Source organism: Alnus glutinosa, chromosome 7 (assembly GCF_958979055.1).
Source record: "Alnus glutinosa chromosome 7, dhAlnGlut1.1, whole genome shotgun sequence".
Taxonomy (NCBI): Eukaryota; Viridiplantae; Streptophyta; class Magnoliopsida; order Fagales; family Betulaceae; genus Alnus; species Alnus glutinosa.
Genome location: NC_084892.1, coordinates 27464922 through 27481233, shown reverse-complemented (window position 1 = coordinate 27481233; position 16312 = coordinate 27464922). Strand labels below are relative to the sequence as shown.

Below are 16312 nucleotides of genomic sequence, written 5' to 3'. Positions count from 1 at the left end.
CTATCAGATCAACTAATTATCAATGATTATTTAAAATAACCAGTAGATCGTAATTATTTAATCTAAACCGTTAGATCAAAGTTGATTTAACCTTACAGTTTACTTTAGTGATGGTCCCAATAAATCCAACTACTGGATCTATTTAAGAATCATCATATGGTCATGATCGGATCGACAATCCTGACAGTCCAAAATTAAATGGTCATGATTAGATCGCTCCAATGCCAAGTGTCAAGTGCGCCATCAAGGCGCCACTAGCACCCTACAACCCGTTGCTACGCACCCGCACATTCGGTGCTTTGTATCGTACTAGAATATACACACATACAAGTTCATATACCCAATAATTACTTTAAAGCAAAGGCTTAAAGTGTGTTGGGCCTTATAAATGCCAATACAATTTCTTTTTTTCTCATATGAGCCGCTCTTCATCCAATATTCTTTTGCAACCGCCACAGGTATTCATCTAGAAATGAAATCACAAATTGGAGCCTTTGGTTTTGAAACCACTTTGATGCAGCAGTGAGGGAAAAACAATAGGAGATTATAAAACACAACACAACACACAACTATATCAGAGACGTCTCATCCCCAAGGAAATTGTAATTACAGCACTTCATAAAGTCCTACCACTTATTTGATAAGAAATAGAGTAATGTTTCTTACACAACTCTCACACAACTTTTGCACAACTCTAACTACTTTTTGTTATGATCAACCATTGGATTTGTTTTCCAACATGTGGGTCCTAAATATTCAATGGCTGATTTTAAAAGAAAGTTGTTAGAGTTGTGTAAAAGTTGTACAAAAATTGTGCAAGAAACATTACTCTAAGAAATAAGAGTAACAAAAAAAAGAGGATAAAAAAACTAATTGATAACAATTAAACTCCTAACACATATCTATTACTCCAGACGTGAAGGACTTCTTAAACTTGAGCTTGACCTCGGTTGGTGATGACGCTAGACGGCGTTGAAATGCATGCGTCTCTAATTGCCCCAAGTTTGTTGACGACATCATTTGTGGGCAACCGCTCATGAGGAGATGTTGCAGAGCACAACAGTCCAATCTGCAGCACTGAGACCAAGCAATCCTTAACTCTGCTTCCGGCAACGAAATGATCATCAACTTCTATGTCATCGTTATTTGTCTCATCATCAACATCTTCTTCACCTTCTTCAAAGGGCATTGACGAGTCCACTATATCCATGACACGTTCCGGCAAAGCCATTGCAATGAACTTGTGAATGCTCAGGGCATCTTTGAACATGTCATCGGTAGGTCTTTTCCCAGTGAACATCTCCAGCAAGAGTATCCCATAGCTGTAAATATCTCCAAGTACAGAAACTTGGCCACCCATCCCATACTCTGCAATTTATTAATATATGATCACTAAGATACAATAGTCTTCTAAACTTATACAATTTCTCCACTAATGCATTTCACTACTATTCAACAATTTTGTTTTGTTTTGTTTTGTTTTTTCTTTTCTTTTCTTTTTTCTTTTTATGAAAGAAAAAGTACTTATTTTTGAAGACCCCGAGTATTGAAATTTTCCCTTCATATATATGTAAAATATAGGACATAAAAATTATTCGTATCAATACTATGCTTAACCTCTCATTCATGTTTGATGTGTGAAACTTAATTGAGCCGAGTTATTGCAGGTTGAAAACATACCTGGAGGAATGTACCCAACGGAACCTTTCAGCGCAATTGATAAGGACTCTGACAAGGTTTCTTTCTTAGAGGGATTAAGTGATGCTTCAAAGATGAACTTTGCTAATCCAAAGTCACCGACATGTGCTACCATATCTTCATTGAGGAGGACATTACTTGGCTTTATATCACAGTGAACAATTGGCGTTTCACAATGAAGATGAAGATATTCCAATGCATGAGCAACATCAATGGCTATGTTTATTCTCTGAATAAAGCTCAATCTCTTACATTGATGTTGCCCATCCTTTAAAGGATGCAGCCACTGGTCTAGGCTTCCATTAGACATGAACTCAAAAACTAGACTTTTAAAGTCGTTCCCTTGATGATCAATGCTTGAGCAAGCAGTGATAATTTTAAGAAGATTACGATGGCGTAAACTTTTCAAAGCATTGCATTCATCAATGAAACTCTTGGAAGCTCCTCGTTGTTGAAGGTTTAACACTTTAACTGCAACAATTGCTCCATTGCTAGAAAGAACTCCTTTGTATACAGAACCAAAACTACCTGAACCGATCAAATTGTCCACAGCGAAATCATTAGTTGAGGCTTGGAGTTCTGCATAAGATATACATGCCAATTGCCAATCCTTTGAGGAAGATATGACCAAAGGTCTCTTTCTCCATCTTTTAACCATATAAAATGTGAGGAAAAAACACAATAGAACAAGTACCAACATGACAGGAATTACAACTTTAAGTGCAAGGCGTTTCATGGATGAACGTGGACTCTTTTTATAACATTTTGGTAAAAGTAATTCTGGGACGCCACCACATAGCTTGTCATTTCCAAAGATTGAAATTGCACTTACATTCAAAAAAATCCCTTCACTTGGCACTTTCCCCTCGAGATCATTATGAGAAAGATTAAGAAGCTTAAGTGACAAAAACTTGCTGAGAAATTCAGGAATCTGCCCTGACAAGTTATTGCGGGAAAGATCAATTTCTTCTAAACCTCTTAGTGTTTCCAAATATGGAGGAATTGCTCCTTCAAATGAATTATCCTCCAAATGCAAATTCACCAAACTAGTACAACTACCAAGGGAAGCAGGGATTTCACCATATAATCTATTCTTGGACAAATCTAACACACCAAGATTTTTTAAGTGACCCACTTCAAATGGCAGTGTACCTGTCAAAGAATTATGAGACATTACCAAATAAATCGAAAGGGAAGAAAGACCAATAACCTCTTTTGGTATGGTACCATTGAGATTGTTAGTAGAAAGGTTTAGTAAAAGCAAATTTTGGCAGTTTCCTAGGCTTGCGGGTATACTTCCCTCAAATTTGTTCTCCTCCATACAGAGCTTTATCAATTTAGTTAAGTTTCCTATGGAGAAAGGGATTAGCCCGGAAAATTTGTTCCATCCTAAATTTAGTATCTGTAATTGCTGGAGCTTCCCAAGAGCATCCGGGAGAGGACCTCCCAAGTAATTATCTTCTAATCCCAGAACGATCAAGTTAACAAGGTTTCCAATCCGATTGGGGATGCCGCCATGTATCATATTTCTACCCATAGTAAGACGATTCAGCTGGGAGGAAAGATTGGCAATGGAGCTGGGCAATACACCTCCAAATTGATTCCCACCAAGGCCCAAGTTCTCCAAACTTGTACAGTTAGACAAAAATCCGATAAAATTCAGGTCACCAACTTTCCCATTTCCAAGTCTATTTCCTTCAAAATTAAGTGAAACCAAGGCACGCAAACTTGCTAGATTTTGAGGCACTGTTCCAGTGAGACCATTATTTTCAGCGAAGTCAAGCTGGCTAAGTCTAGAAGCATTTGGCAATGACTCGGGAATAGGTCCTGTGAAGCTATTTAGACCGCCGAAAAATATTTCAAGGTTAGGAAGAGTAAGGCCAACATCTGGTGGAAGGCTTCCATACAAGTTATTCGCAGCAACAGCAAAATAGTATATGGAAGATATATTATAAATCGGAGGAGGGATAGTACCAGACAAATTATTTGCAGAAAGTACAAAAGCTCCCAAGCTTGATAGACGGCCAAGCTCGCTAGGTATGCTCCCTTCTAGATTGTTCCTGAAAAGGAATAGACGATACAAAGAAGAAAAGTTTCCTATCCACGATGGGATAGTTCCTGTAAGGTTATTTCGACCAAGATTCAGGTAAACTAACTTCGACAATGATCTAAACTGCTCTGGAATCTGCCCAACAAGATTGTTGGCACCAACAGCAAGCACTCTAAGTTGTGTACAGTGGCTTAGATTAGTTGGAAGTTTCCCACCAATGGAATTGAAATTCAAGATGAGATGATGCAGACGCTGTAGTCTTCCCACTTCTTGAGGAATTTCCCCATAGATGCTGTTATTTCCCAAGTTGATTCTAGTAAGGTAAGTAAGATTTCCTATCGAAGGTGTTATATAGCCAGCCAATCTTTGAGTTTCCAGGTTCAGAACCACGACTCTTTTATTGGAGGGGCTGCATGAAACACCAAACCAGTTGCAGAAATGGGTGGACTCATTCCATAAGCTCATGATTTGAAGCGGGTCTTCAGTAATCCGATTCTTGAAGGCGAGCAATGCCAGGCGATCAGACTCATCTGCAAAAGCATGAATTCTTGCAGATTTCAAAAGAAGTATTCCGTGAAAGAATATTAACAAAATCCAGTTGAAATGCAGACAAGAGTGTTTCATCTTGTTGGAACTTGGAAACAAAATAATTTTCAAGTAAAGACCAAGTTTGATACGAGAGTTTAGTTGATATGAAGATATTAAAAAGTTCCAATGAGAGTTAAAAGGAAATAAATTTTTCCTATTGGGAGAGAAAAAGTGAAAGCAGGAAGTGATTTAAAGCAGAAAGTGAAAAATGTGAAAAGAGGAAACATCTAGAGGATAGGACATAAACCCAAATTAAGACACTGTAATTGATACCCAACCACTGTGATTGGAGATCACATGAATGAAGTTTAATGGGAAACGAAGTCACAAGTGATCGATCATAGTGAGGTACTGTCATTTTATGTTTATCCAATATCTTAAATGAAAAGATTAGTGATGAATCCATCCTTATAGTGTAAGACGGTACAAGATGCAAAGTGACTAAGAATGAGTTTAAAACTCTTAATGGATCTATAATCCCTACATGTTGAGATTGAGTGTTCTCTACACACACTCTTGATGGATGCCACCAATGTGAGCGTGGAAATGATGCCGCTTCCTATGAGACTTGGGTAAGTCTCTGGAGTGCCCATGAAACCCAGGGGTGCATGGCCTATATAAGGTGCCAACTCGCTATAGAACAACCAAATTTTTTTTTCCGAAGAAAGTTATGTGGGTGATAAGTTTGGTCAACTTATGAATTTTGTTAAAAGAGTTTAAGTCTACCACGATTCATTAAGTTCCTACTTATTTATCATAGGTGTGGTTAAAACATTCAAGTACCACATTGATGCATGCTTTCAATGTCCTTATATTCTAGTGTTTGTAACATGTGAAGGAATGTTGTAATGTTACAAACATGGTTTTATTTTTTTCCATTTTCAAAAATATTTTGATGTTTGACATTGAGACATTGATGAGTTTTTATGAGAAAAAGAAGAAAAAAGAAATAAACTTTAAATATGTTTTTATGGTTTTACGCATTTGACCATTTGACCAATAACAAATGCTTTTGACGTAATGACCATTTGGTCATTAATATTTTTATGACCAAAGGATTTTCTATGTAATCTTGTTCTCATTTGGTTTTTAATTGTCTTTAACAAATGGAAATGACCATTGGCTTTAAAAAGAGAAATTAGATTTAACTAGTTTAACGGTTTTGACCATCGGACATTATTAAGCTTTTTTATGGTATTTTATGACATTTGAGTTTTTGACCGTTAGTCATAAAATCCCAAAATATAATCATTTGGTCATAAAATGTTTTCAATACCTTTGGATACTATAGTAGGTTTACTAAGCCATCTATCATGTATATATATATAAGATACACTACGAGCACTTAGGTGATATATATACATTTTTATATCCTTTTATTTTTTTACATGATTGATCCAAAAAGATTATGGGGTTATTTTTAAAAAGGAAAATCAAAGAGTTGTTCTATTTGATCTTCGTTCTTAGAAGTGTGTCCTTAATAATCTAATTCTGGAAGGTTGCGTGTCAAGAGATCCGATGACATCGAGTTATATACTCTGGGTAACACGAATCAACCTTTAAGGGCAATACTCTTACGTGATTTTATAGCATTGTGAGATGTTTCTTTACTTTAATTTTCATATCTTGTACTTTATTTATTTGATTGTTAATTTTCAGACTGGTATTACTCTATTTCAACAATAATTTTGTGCACCGTCATAAAATTATTTCCAACATCTTTTACTGGAGGGGCTGCATGGAACACCAAACCAGCTGTTGCAGAAATGGGTGGAGTCATTCCATGAGCTCATGATTTGAAGTGGGTCTTCACTAATCCGATTCTTGAAGTCAAGCAACGCCAGGCGATGAGACTATCATCTGCAAAAACATGAATTCTTGCAGATTTCGAAAGAAGTATTCCGTGAAAGAATTAATATGTAGTAAGAAAATCCAGTTAAAATGCAGACAAGAGTGTTCCATCTTGTTGGAACTTGGAAACATAATAATTTTCTAGTAAAGACCAAGTCTGACACGGGAGTTTACTTGATACGAAAGTATTGAGAAGTTCCGATGAGAGTTAAAAGGAAATAAAATTTTCCGATTGGGAGAGAAAAAGTGAAAGCAGGAAGTGATGTAAAGCAAAAGGTGAAAAATGTGAAAACAAGAAAACAAAATAGAAAAGTTTTCTGTTGACTGATTGAGGGGTCAAGTTATATGAACGGCCCCACTTTGAAAATTAAGTATAAAAGTAGCTAAAGTTGACCTTGACCATATTAAGTTTTATATTCTTCCTCGAATCTTTTTTTTTTTTTTTTTTTTTTTTTTTTTTTTTTTAATTTTTATATAAAAAGTTAATAAATCATTATCCCTTGGTCTGTTTCTCCCTCTCTCCTCTATAATTGAGAGAGTGAGACTGGAGAGGAGTCCGCTAAAATAGCAAAAAAGAAAAAGGATAAAATGAAACGAAAGTAAAATGATAATCGCAATTTTTATTTCTGGGTTTCTTTGCATTTTGAGGGACAAAGTTTCAGAGAGGAGTATTTATTGGCCAGAAGGAAATATTAAATTAAAAAAAAAAAAAAAAAATTTGATTGTGTTTGGTATAAAAATTAAATCGAAAAAGAAAAGTAGACTTGAAGGTGTCGTAAATAAGAATAGAATTGTTTTTGGAATCATGAAGAACATAAGCAAGAGGAAAAAATTTAAATGATGAAACCAAATGTCTTTTCGTAACAGTAGAATGAACATAATCTATTCATAAACAAATCAAATACTGTAATCAGCAAGTAACAAACAAATGCTCCTAAATCAAATACATTTTTCTGCCCATCATTTGTCTCACCATAAGACCGACACTTCACGCATAGGAAACATAAGGAGAAAGCTGAGGATAGGTGACAAATTATCGTGGAGAAGGGTCTACTGCGACTCTGGGTATTAGGAGCTTATTTTACTCTAGCTTTTTCGAAGTCATCTTGAGCTTTAATTTTCTTAAATAAAACATTTTTGAATGGATGAATACAAACCGAGCCTCCCGACCGAGCTTCTCAAGATTTTTGGCATTGCTGTGAGAGACGTGGGATGTTTTATAAATGGTGGGGCTAAGTCAAAGGCAGATTCAACCCAGGGTGATACTTTTCTGAGAGACAATTTCAAAAAAATAAAAAACTTATTCCCTTTAATTACCACCCATTATCAATTTCTTTCTCTAAACTATTAATTATCCAATCTGTTTTCCTCCGTAAAGAGCTCTGCCAATTTAGTTAGGTTACCTAAGGAGAAAGGTATCGGCCCTGAAAATTTGTTATTGTTCAAATATAGCTCCTGTAACTGATGGAGCTTCCCAAGAGCATCCGGGAGAGGGCCACTTAAATAGTTACGTTGTAATGCCAGAACAGTCAAGTTAACAAAGTTCCCAATGCCAATGGGGTTGCCTCCATGTATCATATTCAAGCCCATAGAAAGCCAACTCAGTTGGGAGGAAAGGTTGGCTATGGAGCTGGGCAGTACTCCACCAAATTGATTCCTACCAAGGCCCAACACCTTCAAACTAGTACAGTTAGCCAAAAAACCGAGAAAATTCAGGTCATCATCAACTTTCCCATTTCCAAGTCTATTGCCAAGTCTAACCAAGCCACGCAAACTTGCTAGATTTCGAGGCACCGTCCCAGTGAGACAATTTTCAGGAAAGTCAAGCAGCCGAAGTCTAGAAGCATTTGACAATGACAGGGAAATAGGTCCTGTGAAACTATTAGCACCGCCAGCAAATATTTCAAGGTTAGGAAGAGCGGTGCCAACATTTGGTGGAAGGCTTCCATTTAGTTGGTTTTGAGCAGCAACGAAAGCGTCAATGGAAGATATATATATTATAAATCAGAGGAGAGATAGTACCAGATGAGTTATTCCCATAAAGTCCAAAAAATCCCAAGCTCGATAGACGGCCAAGCTCACTAGCTAGGTATGCTCCGTTGTAGATTGTTCTGTTCAAGGACTAGAAAATACAAAGAAGAAAAGTTTCCCTTCGTTCAAAGGTCAATTTCCTTTCTTTCTTTCTTTTTGCGGGCACCAACTCGATCAATAGCATGCATTTCCAATCAGCCTGCGCATGCCATTTTTGGTTTTGATAAGGATTTTTCAACCTAAGAGTTTGGGAACAGCTGGATCATGCTAAGCTTCAACCATCTCCATATATAATAATTAATAAATTAAAGATAATCAACATTACCATCAATATTTAGTCAGAACTTCTCATTTTTATTTTGAATGCCCTTTCTATGTACACGTACAGGTACGATCTCCGCGTTCACCAGGAGCTAATGCTTGACCCACATGGAGAAAGGTGAAAGCCACGTGTTTCTCTTTTTCTTTTCTTTTTTTATTTGGGGGGTTGGGGTTGAAAACATTTTCTGCAGGAATTTCAAAGCTTAATTGTAAATCAAATTACATTAACTTATTACAGTGCACTCATTATTATTATTTTTTATATGATTTCAGTATATATCCAAAGATTATAGATTGTAATTAATTACCGAAATATTTGAGAGACAAGATTATTATCAAAGTTCGCAGAATGTAAAGTATTTGTAGAGGAAATCAAGAGAGAGTGCAGAGAAAACAGAGAGAGTGCAGAGACGTGAACAACAAGGAAGAATATCTTCTGTTGATTGAATTGCATAAAATGACTTACATGTAGAGATATAGTTTTATACATAAAGCAGGAAGCACACGTGCTTCAATAGAACTAACTAAGCTACGAACTAACTAAGCTACTATACATTACAGCTGTACAAAACAGAAACTAAACTACAATACAACTGTAAAATACAATGCTCCAATACTCCCCCTCAAGATGGATGGTGGAGATCCACAGCAGACATCTTGGATAAGAGTTTATGGAAAAGAGCACAGCCAAGAGCTTTGGTGAAAATGTCTGCAAGCTCGTGCTGAGAAGGAACATGTAAAGTCTTGATAAGACCAAGTTGGATCTTCTCACGGATAAAGTGACAGTCGACATCAATATGTTTCGTTCGTTCATGAAAGACGGGGTTGGCTGCAATAAGTAAGGCAGCCTGAATATCACAAAATAAGGTAGCAGCTTGAGGATGAGCAACAGTAAGGTCATGAAGAAGTGTGAATAACCAAAGCAATTCACATCCAGTTGATGCCATTGATCTGTATTCAGATTCTGCAGAAGATCTGGATATAGTGTGCTGTTTCTTAGACTTCCAAGAAATTAAGGAAGACCCAAGAAAGACATAAAAACCAGTAATGGAACGCCTAGTGTCGGAACAACCTGCCCAATCTGCATCACAAAAGGCTTTGAGACGAAAATCAGATTCTGCAGAAAAAAATAAGCCTTGACCAGGAGCTGACTTGAGATATCTTAAGACTCGGTAAGTAGCATCAAGATGGGGCTGCCTAGGAGAGTCCATGAATTGGCTAAGTGTTTGAACATAGTATGCCAAGTCAGGCCGAGTAATTGTTAAGTATAAAAGTCGACCAATAAGTCGCCTGTAGGGTGTAGGATCAGATAAAACTGTGCCAACATCCCGAGAGAGTTTCAGATTTTGGACCATGGGGAAGAGAACTGGTTTAGAAGCCAGCAAACCAGCATCCTGTATAATCTCTAAAGAATACTTTCGTTGAGAAATGGAGATCCCTTTTGTAGAACGAGCAATTTCAAGCCCCAAAAAAAATTTCAACTCACCAAGATCCTTAAGGCGAAATCTGTCATTAAGAATCCCAATAAGAGAATTCACAGCAACCGAATCATTACTAGCAATTGCAATGTCATCAACATATACCAACAATGCAATAAAAGAAGTTCCTTGATGTCGAGTAAACAAAGAATAATCAGCCTTTGATTGACTAAAACCAAGATCAATCAAGTAGGTGGAAAACTTAGAAAACCATTGTCTTGAGGCCTGCTTCAAACCATATAAAGACTTAGTTAACTTGCAAACCTTAGACTCCCCCTTAGTCTTAAACCCAAGAGGTAGTTCCATATATACCTCTTCATCTAAATCACCGTGTAAAAACGCATTGTTTACATCTAATTGATGTAAAAACCAACGTTTAGCAGCTGCAATTGCCAATAATGTCCGAACAGTGGTCATTTTAGCCACGGGGGAAAAGGTTTCATGATAATCTAGCCCTTCAGTGTATCCTTTAGCAACTAAACGGGCTTTGTATCTCTCTATGCTACCATCAGCTTTGTATTTAATTTTGTACACCCATTTGCAGCCAATAGGGTGCTTACCAAGAGGCAAATTAGTGACAAACCAAGTATGATTTTCTTCAAGGGCTGCAATTTCTTGAGCCATGGCAGTACGCCAATGAGCAGATTGAACTGCCTGATGATAATACTGAGGTCCAACTTCAGACGATATGGACAAGCAAAAATGTTTGAAAGAAGAAGAGAGATTATCATAAGAGACAAAAGAAGAAAGAGGAAAGGGAATACCTGAGTTATCAAAATGAGAAGCCTTAGAAACTAATTCGGGTGAGGTGGAAGCCAAATGACAATGATAATGCTATAGGTATTTAGGTGGACGGCGGGTTCTGGTAGATTTTCTAGAAACAGGAAGAGCAGAATCAATAGGAATTGATTCTTCAACAGAAGCTAAAGAAGGATTAGGTGAAGAATGAGAAATTTCAGTAGAAGTGGAATCAGAAGGAGTAGAGACAGAGGGAGATGAAGGAAAATCAAGGCTAGAAGAATCAGTAGGGAAAACGCAAGGCTGAAAAAAAGAAGTAGAATCAGGAAAAATATGAGGAGAAGGAGATGAGAAAAAACAACCATCTGAATTTGGATGAATAAGATTGGTGGCAAATGGAAAAATGTGTTCATGGAAAATGACATTTCTAGATATGAAAACAGATTTAGTGTGGAGATTATACAACTTGTAACCTTTAATAGCATAAGGGTAGCCAATAAAGACACAAGGTATAGCTCGGGAATCAAATTTGTGCCTAGCTCGAGTTAAGGAAGAAGCATAGGCCAAACAACCAAAAACTTTGAGATGGGAGTAAAGAGGAGGTGTACAAAACAGAAGTTCATAAGGTGATTTATTAGACAAATTGGGGGTAGGAATTCGGTTAATGAGGTGAGTTGCAGCAAGAATGCAATCACCCCAAAACTCTAAGGGCAAATGAGCTTGAAACCGCAAGGCTCTAGCCACATTCAAGAGATGTTGATGTTTCCTCTCAACAACAGAGTTTTGTTGAGGGGTTTCAACACAACTTAATTGATGGATAGTGCCTTGAGTAGCAAAGAAATCATGCATTTGAAATTCAGCACCATTATCGGATCTCAAACATTTTATTTTGTGCTGAAACTAAGTAGAAACCATACCAAAAAAATGTTGAAGAATGGAGCGAGTTTGAGATTTATGTTTCATCAAATGAACCCAAGTAAATCTACTATGATCATCAACAATGGTGAGAAAGAAATTGGAACCATTTATTGAAGTAGTAGGGAAAGGTCCCCAAATGTCACAATGTTTCAAGTCAAAAGAAAAACAAGTGACAGAATTGCTATGTACAAAAGGCAACTTATGCTACTTGGCAAGAGGACAAACAGTACAAGTGTTATTGGAATCACAAGGGATAAATGGAACAAGGTTATGTAACAAATTTATTCTTGATGAAGAAGGGTGTCCGAGCCTGTAGTGCCAGAGATCAGTTGGAAGAGAGGAAGCTTTGATAGAGGTGGATTGAACTTGAGAAACTTGAGGAATAGAATTGAGAAGATCCGGAACTGAATAGTGAGACTGCAGCATCAAAAAATAGAGACCATTGTGCTCCTTACCCACCCCAATCGTTTTCCAAGGGCTCAAATTCTGTATAAAACAGTGATGGTAAAGGAAAATCAGACAGCAGCAAAACTGTTTGATTAATTTGCTCACAGATATCAAATTGAAATTAAAAGATGGCACACATAAAACGTCAGTTAGTGTAAGACTTCTTGATATTCGTACAGTGCCTATGTGAGTGACTAAGGCAATAGCTCCATTAGGTAATTGGACAGTAGTAGAAACGACAGAGGTAACACTAGTAAAAAGAGAAACCGAACTGATCATATGATCAGTGGCTCCGGTGTCAATAATCCAAGGTGGCTTTTTGAAAGAACGAAGAAAAGAATTGTGAGCAAAATGAGAAGAAAAAACAGAATGTTGAGAGTTTAGAGCAAATATACCAGAAGTTGATGAAGAACCTGCAGTATTCGGGTTGAGTTGGGTAACTGTTTGCATGGCAGAATTGGATGCAGCTCCATTAGTTGATGAATTAACCTGCTGATGCTGAATGAATGCCATCAATTGTTGGCATTGTTCGAGTGTTATAGGCAACTGTGGTGATGAAGCAGTAATAAAATCTGCTCCTTGCATATGAGTAACAGAATGAGCAGAAGGCTGGTTTTTGGTAAACTTGAAACCAGGTGGAAATCCATGAACTCTATAACATTTATCAACTGTATGTCCAGATATTCCACAATGAGAACAAACTGGTCTATCCTTGCGATTAGCCCATTTTCTAGACTTGTGTGTTGGATTAACAACTATTTTGGACATGAGTGCAGCAGTCTCATGAACCAAAGGAGTGGTAGAAATTTCTTTTTGACGCTCCTCTTGAATGATCAAAGAAAAGACTTTGTTAATAGGAGGAAGATGATCATTCAAGAGAATCTGTCCTCGGATGTGAGTGAAGGAATCATCTAGACCCATCAAGAATTGAAAAACATGATCCCGATTATGTTTTTCATGAATTGAACGCATTCCTCCACAGGTGCATGAAGGAATTGGATCATAGTTGTCTAATTCATCCCAAACCGACTTGATCTTAGTGAAATAATCACTAACAGACAAGTTTTCCTGAGATAAGGTCGTAAGAAGCTTCTTAAGTTGGAAAATTCTAGGGCCATTACCTTGAGAAAATCGGTCCTTCAAATCTTGCCACATTTCGGCGCAAGTGTTGATGTAGATTACACTTGAAGCAATTTCTTTCGAAATTGAATTCAGAATCCAAGCAATAATCATGTTATTGCAACGAGTCCAAGCATGAAACAGTACTTCATCATCAGGAGGTGGTTTACAGATAGAACCATCGATGAAACCCATCTTATTCTTCGCTATGAGAGATACAATCATGGACCTACTCCATGTGTTGTAATTGCTTCCAATGAGAGGTTGAGAAACCAGTATTGATCCTGGATGATCTCCATTGTTCAAGTAAAAAGGACTTGAAGAATTTTCAATCAATGAGGAAGAAGAAGATGAAACAGCCATTGATAATCAAACAAAAGGCTGAAAAAGAAAAAGTGAAAAATGAAGAATGATTGAATCGAGTGATGAACTTTCACTAAATTGTGAAAAGCTCTGATACCATATCAAAGTTCACAGAATGTAAAGTATTTGCAGAGGAAATCAAGAGAGAGTGCAGAGAAAACAGAGAGAGTGCAGAGACGTGAACAACAAGGAAGAATATATTCTGTTGATTGAATTGCATAAAATGACTTACATGTAGAGATATAGTTTTATACATAAAGCAGGAAGCACACGTGCTTCAATAGAACTAACTAAGCTACTATACATTACAGCTGTACAAAACAGAAACTAAATTACAATACAACTGTAAAATACAATGCTCCAATAATCTAGTCCACTTTACTAGTTTTTTTTTTTTTTTTTTTTTTTTTTTTTTTTATTATGTCATCAACTCAGTGAAAATGTAGCAAGAATGCAAAGAAATATATATATATATATATATATATATATGGTTTCTTTCTTGAATAATAATTCACAGCGCATTATCCACTAAATCTGTTGAGATTGAATACTTAAAAAGCACAAGATAATCGAGCACATTGGCCTAAAGCTTATGATGAAGAAGGAAAAGTGCACCATTTTCTGGTGCACTTAATTAATGGGGATGGACACCAGCTTACACCGGTGCCAAGCAATGCGATTTTACATGGGGGTGCGACTGTTAGGGTTCCTAATCACATCGATCAATTTACCCACTCATTGTTCACTGAATGAAGAGCAAAACCTTTTTTGTCCACCGACAATAATAAATATAGGTTTATCCAAAACCTATGAAGACTTGTAGGTGTTCCACCAGATGTTATAGCTCCACCTTTGACCAGACATTGAAAAATTGAATTTTTTTTGTCAATCTATGTATTTTGTAAGGCCCATTCGACAATAAACGACTGAATTGTTTTGTGCTTAGCTTGGTCATAAAATTAGGATTATGATTAATAATTCAGTTAGAGATAGATAATAAGATTATAAAAAATAATTCAAGTATGCATAATTATCTTCTGAGTATGGTGATTATTTTATCTCGATATGGTTTGTTAGTAGGAATAAAATTATCTCTTTTTATTTGCAAATCTATTTATAGACTCGATGCAAACTAATAAAGCATTTTGGAGAATTTTTATCAATAAGTTTCTTATTGTATGGCCAAGGTCCCTTTGAAGAACCTACACCAAATAATTCCTCTTACGCACTTGAAATTTGAGCACTTACCAAAATGTCTTATAGAATTGAGCAAATTTCCAATTCCACTTGTTGATTCTTGGCCTGAATGACTTGGATAACTCTTAATTTATCGACCTTCAAGTTTAACTTTGTTTTTTAATTTTTTTTCTTCTTCTTTTTCGTTTTCTCTTTTCGAAACAAGAACATTAATAAGAAACTTAAAACACAAAACACTCAAAACTATTGATTGTTTCCATAATCAGCTTGAATGTCGCCAACTCATGGTTCTGTTGCACTGTCTTTATAAGCCCAAACATGACAAGTGGTCTTGAACAAGGTTGCTGAAGGCGAAATCTACTTAATTTTTTTTTTTTAATTGAATAAGAAAAATAGTTATAAGAGAAGATCCTTCACACTTATATATGATTCAAGGAATAAAAGTGAATGATCCTATGAATGAAAAAGGGGTGGGTTCTCCAATAGCAAAACCAAACCAAGCTAAAATAACGTTAAAATGCTACCGTACGTGGTCTATATATGCATATAATCTTCTTTGTGAATTTAATTTGTTGACAAGTTTGAGAGCATCCACTTATTTCTGCTCATCAACAAATTTGTTTCTTGCGATGCTCATATGGATGAAATAATACTGAGTTTAGTATTTATGAAGTCTAGGTTTGAGTGGGTATATACTTGGGTTTTAAATTGTTTTGGCAAATTTTGCCTTGCTCGATCGTATGGATGAAGCTTTTGATATTGAGTGACCATGATAAACATCCGGTCTATGTTTCGAACAGGAGAAAACACAAACCTCATTTTTATTATTAAATTCTTCTGATTACATAATGCAACTTAATTCCCCCTTTCATAGGCTGTTCTTATTTAGCTTAAGACAACATAGAACTTTCAAGACGGCAACCTTTTTTTTTTTTTTTTTTTTTTTGTGTGGACGAACAAGTTTATAAAGAAAAGAATTGCTGTTCATTATATTATTGACATCGTAACTGTTGAACGCTGTATTATTCATTTCTCACATTAATTAATAGAAGAATTGCAAGACTATTTCTTTTTTTAATAAAAACAAAAAATAGAGAGAACTGGACAACAAAATATTCCAATGACAATAATGAGCATCATTGCATTAGTACTAAAGACGAAATTTTTAAATAATGCACTAAACATAACAATATTAATTACCTCCTCAATGACCAAAATTTAAAATTTAAAATGGTTTGAAGGTGCCTAAATTTGTTAAATAGGTTAAAACTTTTCAACAATTTTATGCCCTGGATGCATATACGTACGTTCAACAGCATGTGCAAAAATTTCACTAACATGTGACAATTAGTAGTTTGATGCAAATCTGCAATATTCATGCAGCATTGTCGGAAAACAAAACAGGAGGCAAGAAAACACAACACAACTACGGACTGAGTCTCACAAAGCCATGAGCTACGAGAGACGTCTCATCCCCAAGGAAATTGTAGATACCAATCGGTTCAAATCCTAT

General features: G+C 36.2%; 1 protein-coding gene across 1 annotated transcript; it reads right to left on the bottom strand.

The window, feature by feature from the left end:
- Positions 1 to 896: 896 nt before the first annotated feature.
- LOC133873403 (putative receptor-like protein kinase At3g47110) lies at positions 897 to 10641 on the bottom strand. The gene is made up of 5 exons (XM_062311112.1): positions 9194 to 10641; positions 7591 to 8129; positions 3920 to 4278; positions 1681 to 3853; positions 897 to 1368 (listed from the first exon to the last, which is right to left on the bottom strand). Exons 1-5 carry the CDS (start codon positions 10639 to 10641, stop codon positions 929 to 931), a joined length of 4959 nt encoding a protein of 1652 aa, XP_062167096.1. The 3' UTR covers positions 897 to 928.
- Between the last annotated feature and the right edge of the window lie 5671 nt (positions 10642 to 16312).

What these genes read in the sequence shown, in the direction of transcription:
- LOC133873403 (XM_062311112.1), bottom strand. Translation starts at nt 10,641, where the DNA reads ATGGCTCAAGAAATTGCAGCCCTTGAAGAAAATCATACTTGGTTTGTC. An exon ending in CATAAACTCTTATCCAAGAT is followed by an intron (nt 8,130 to 9,193) that starts GTCTGCTGTGGA and finishes ACTAAATGGAAG; the next exon opens with CCTTCCACCAAATGTTGGCA. An exon ending in GCCACTGTACACAACTTAGA is followed by an intron (nt 3,854 to 3,919) that starts GTGCTTGCTGTT and finishes TCATTGTCGAAG; the next exon opens with TTAGTTTACCTGAATCTTGG.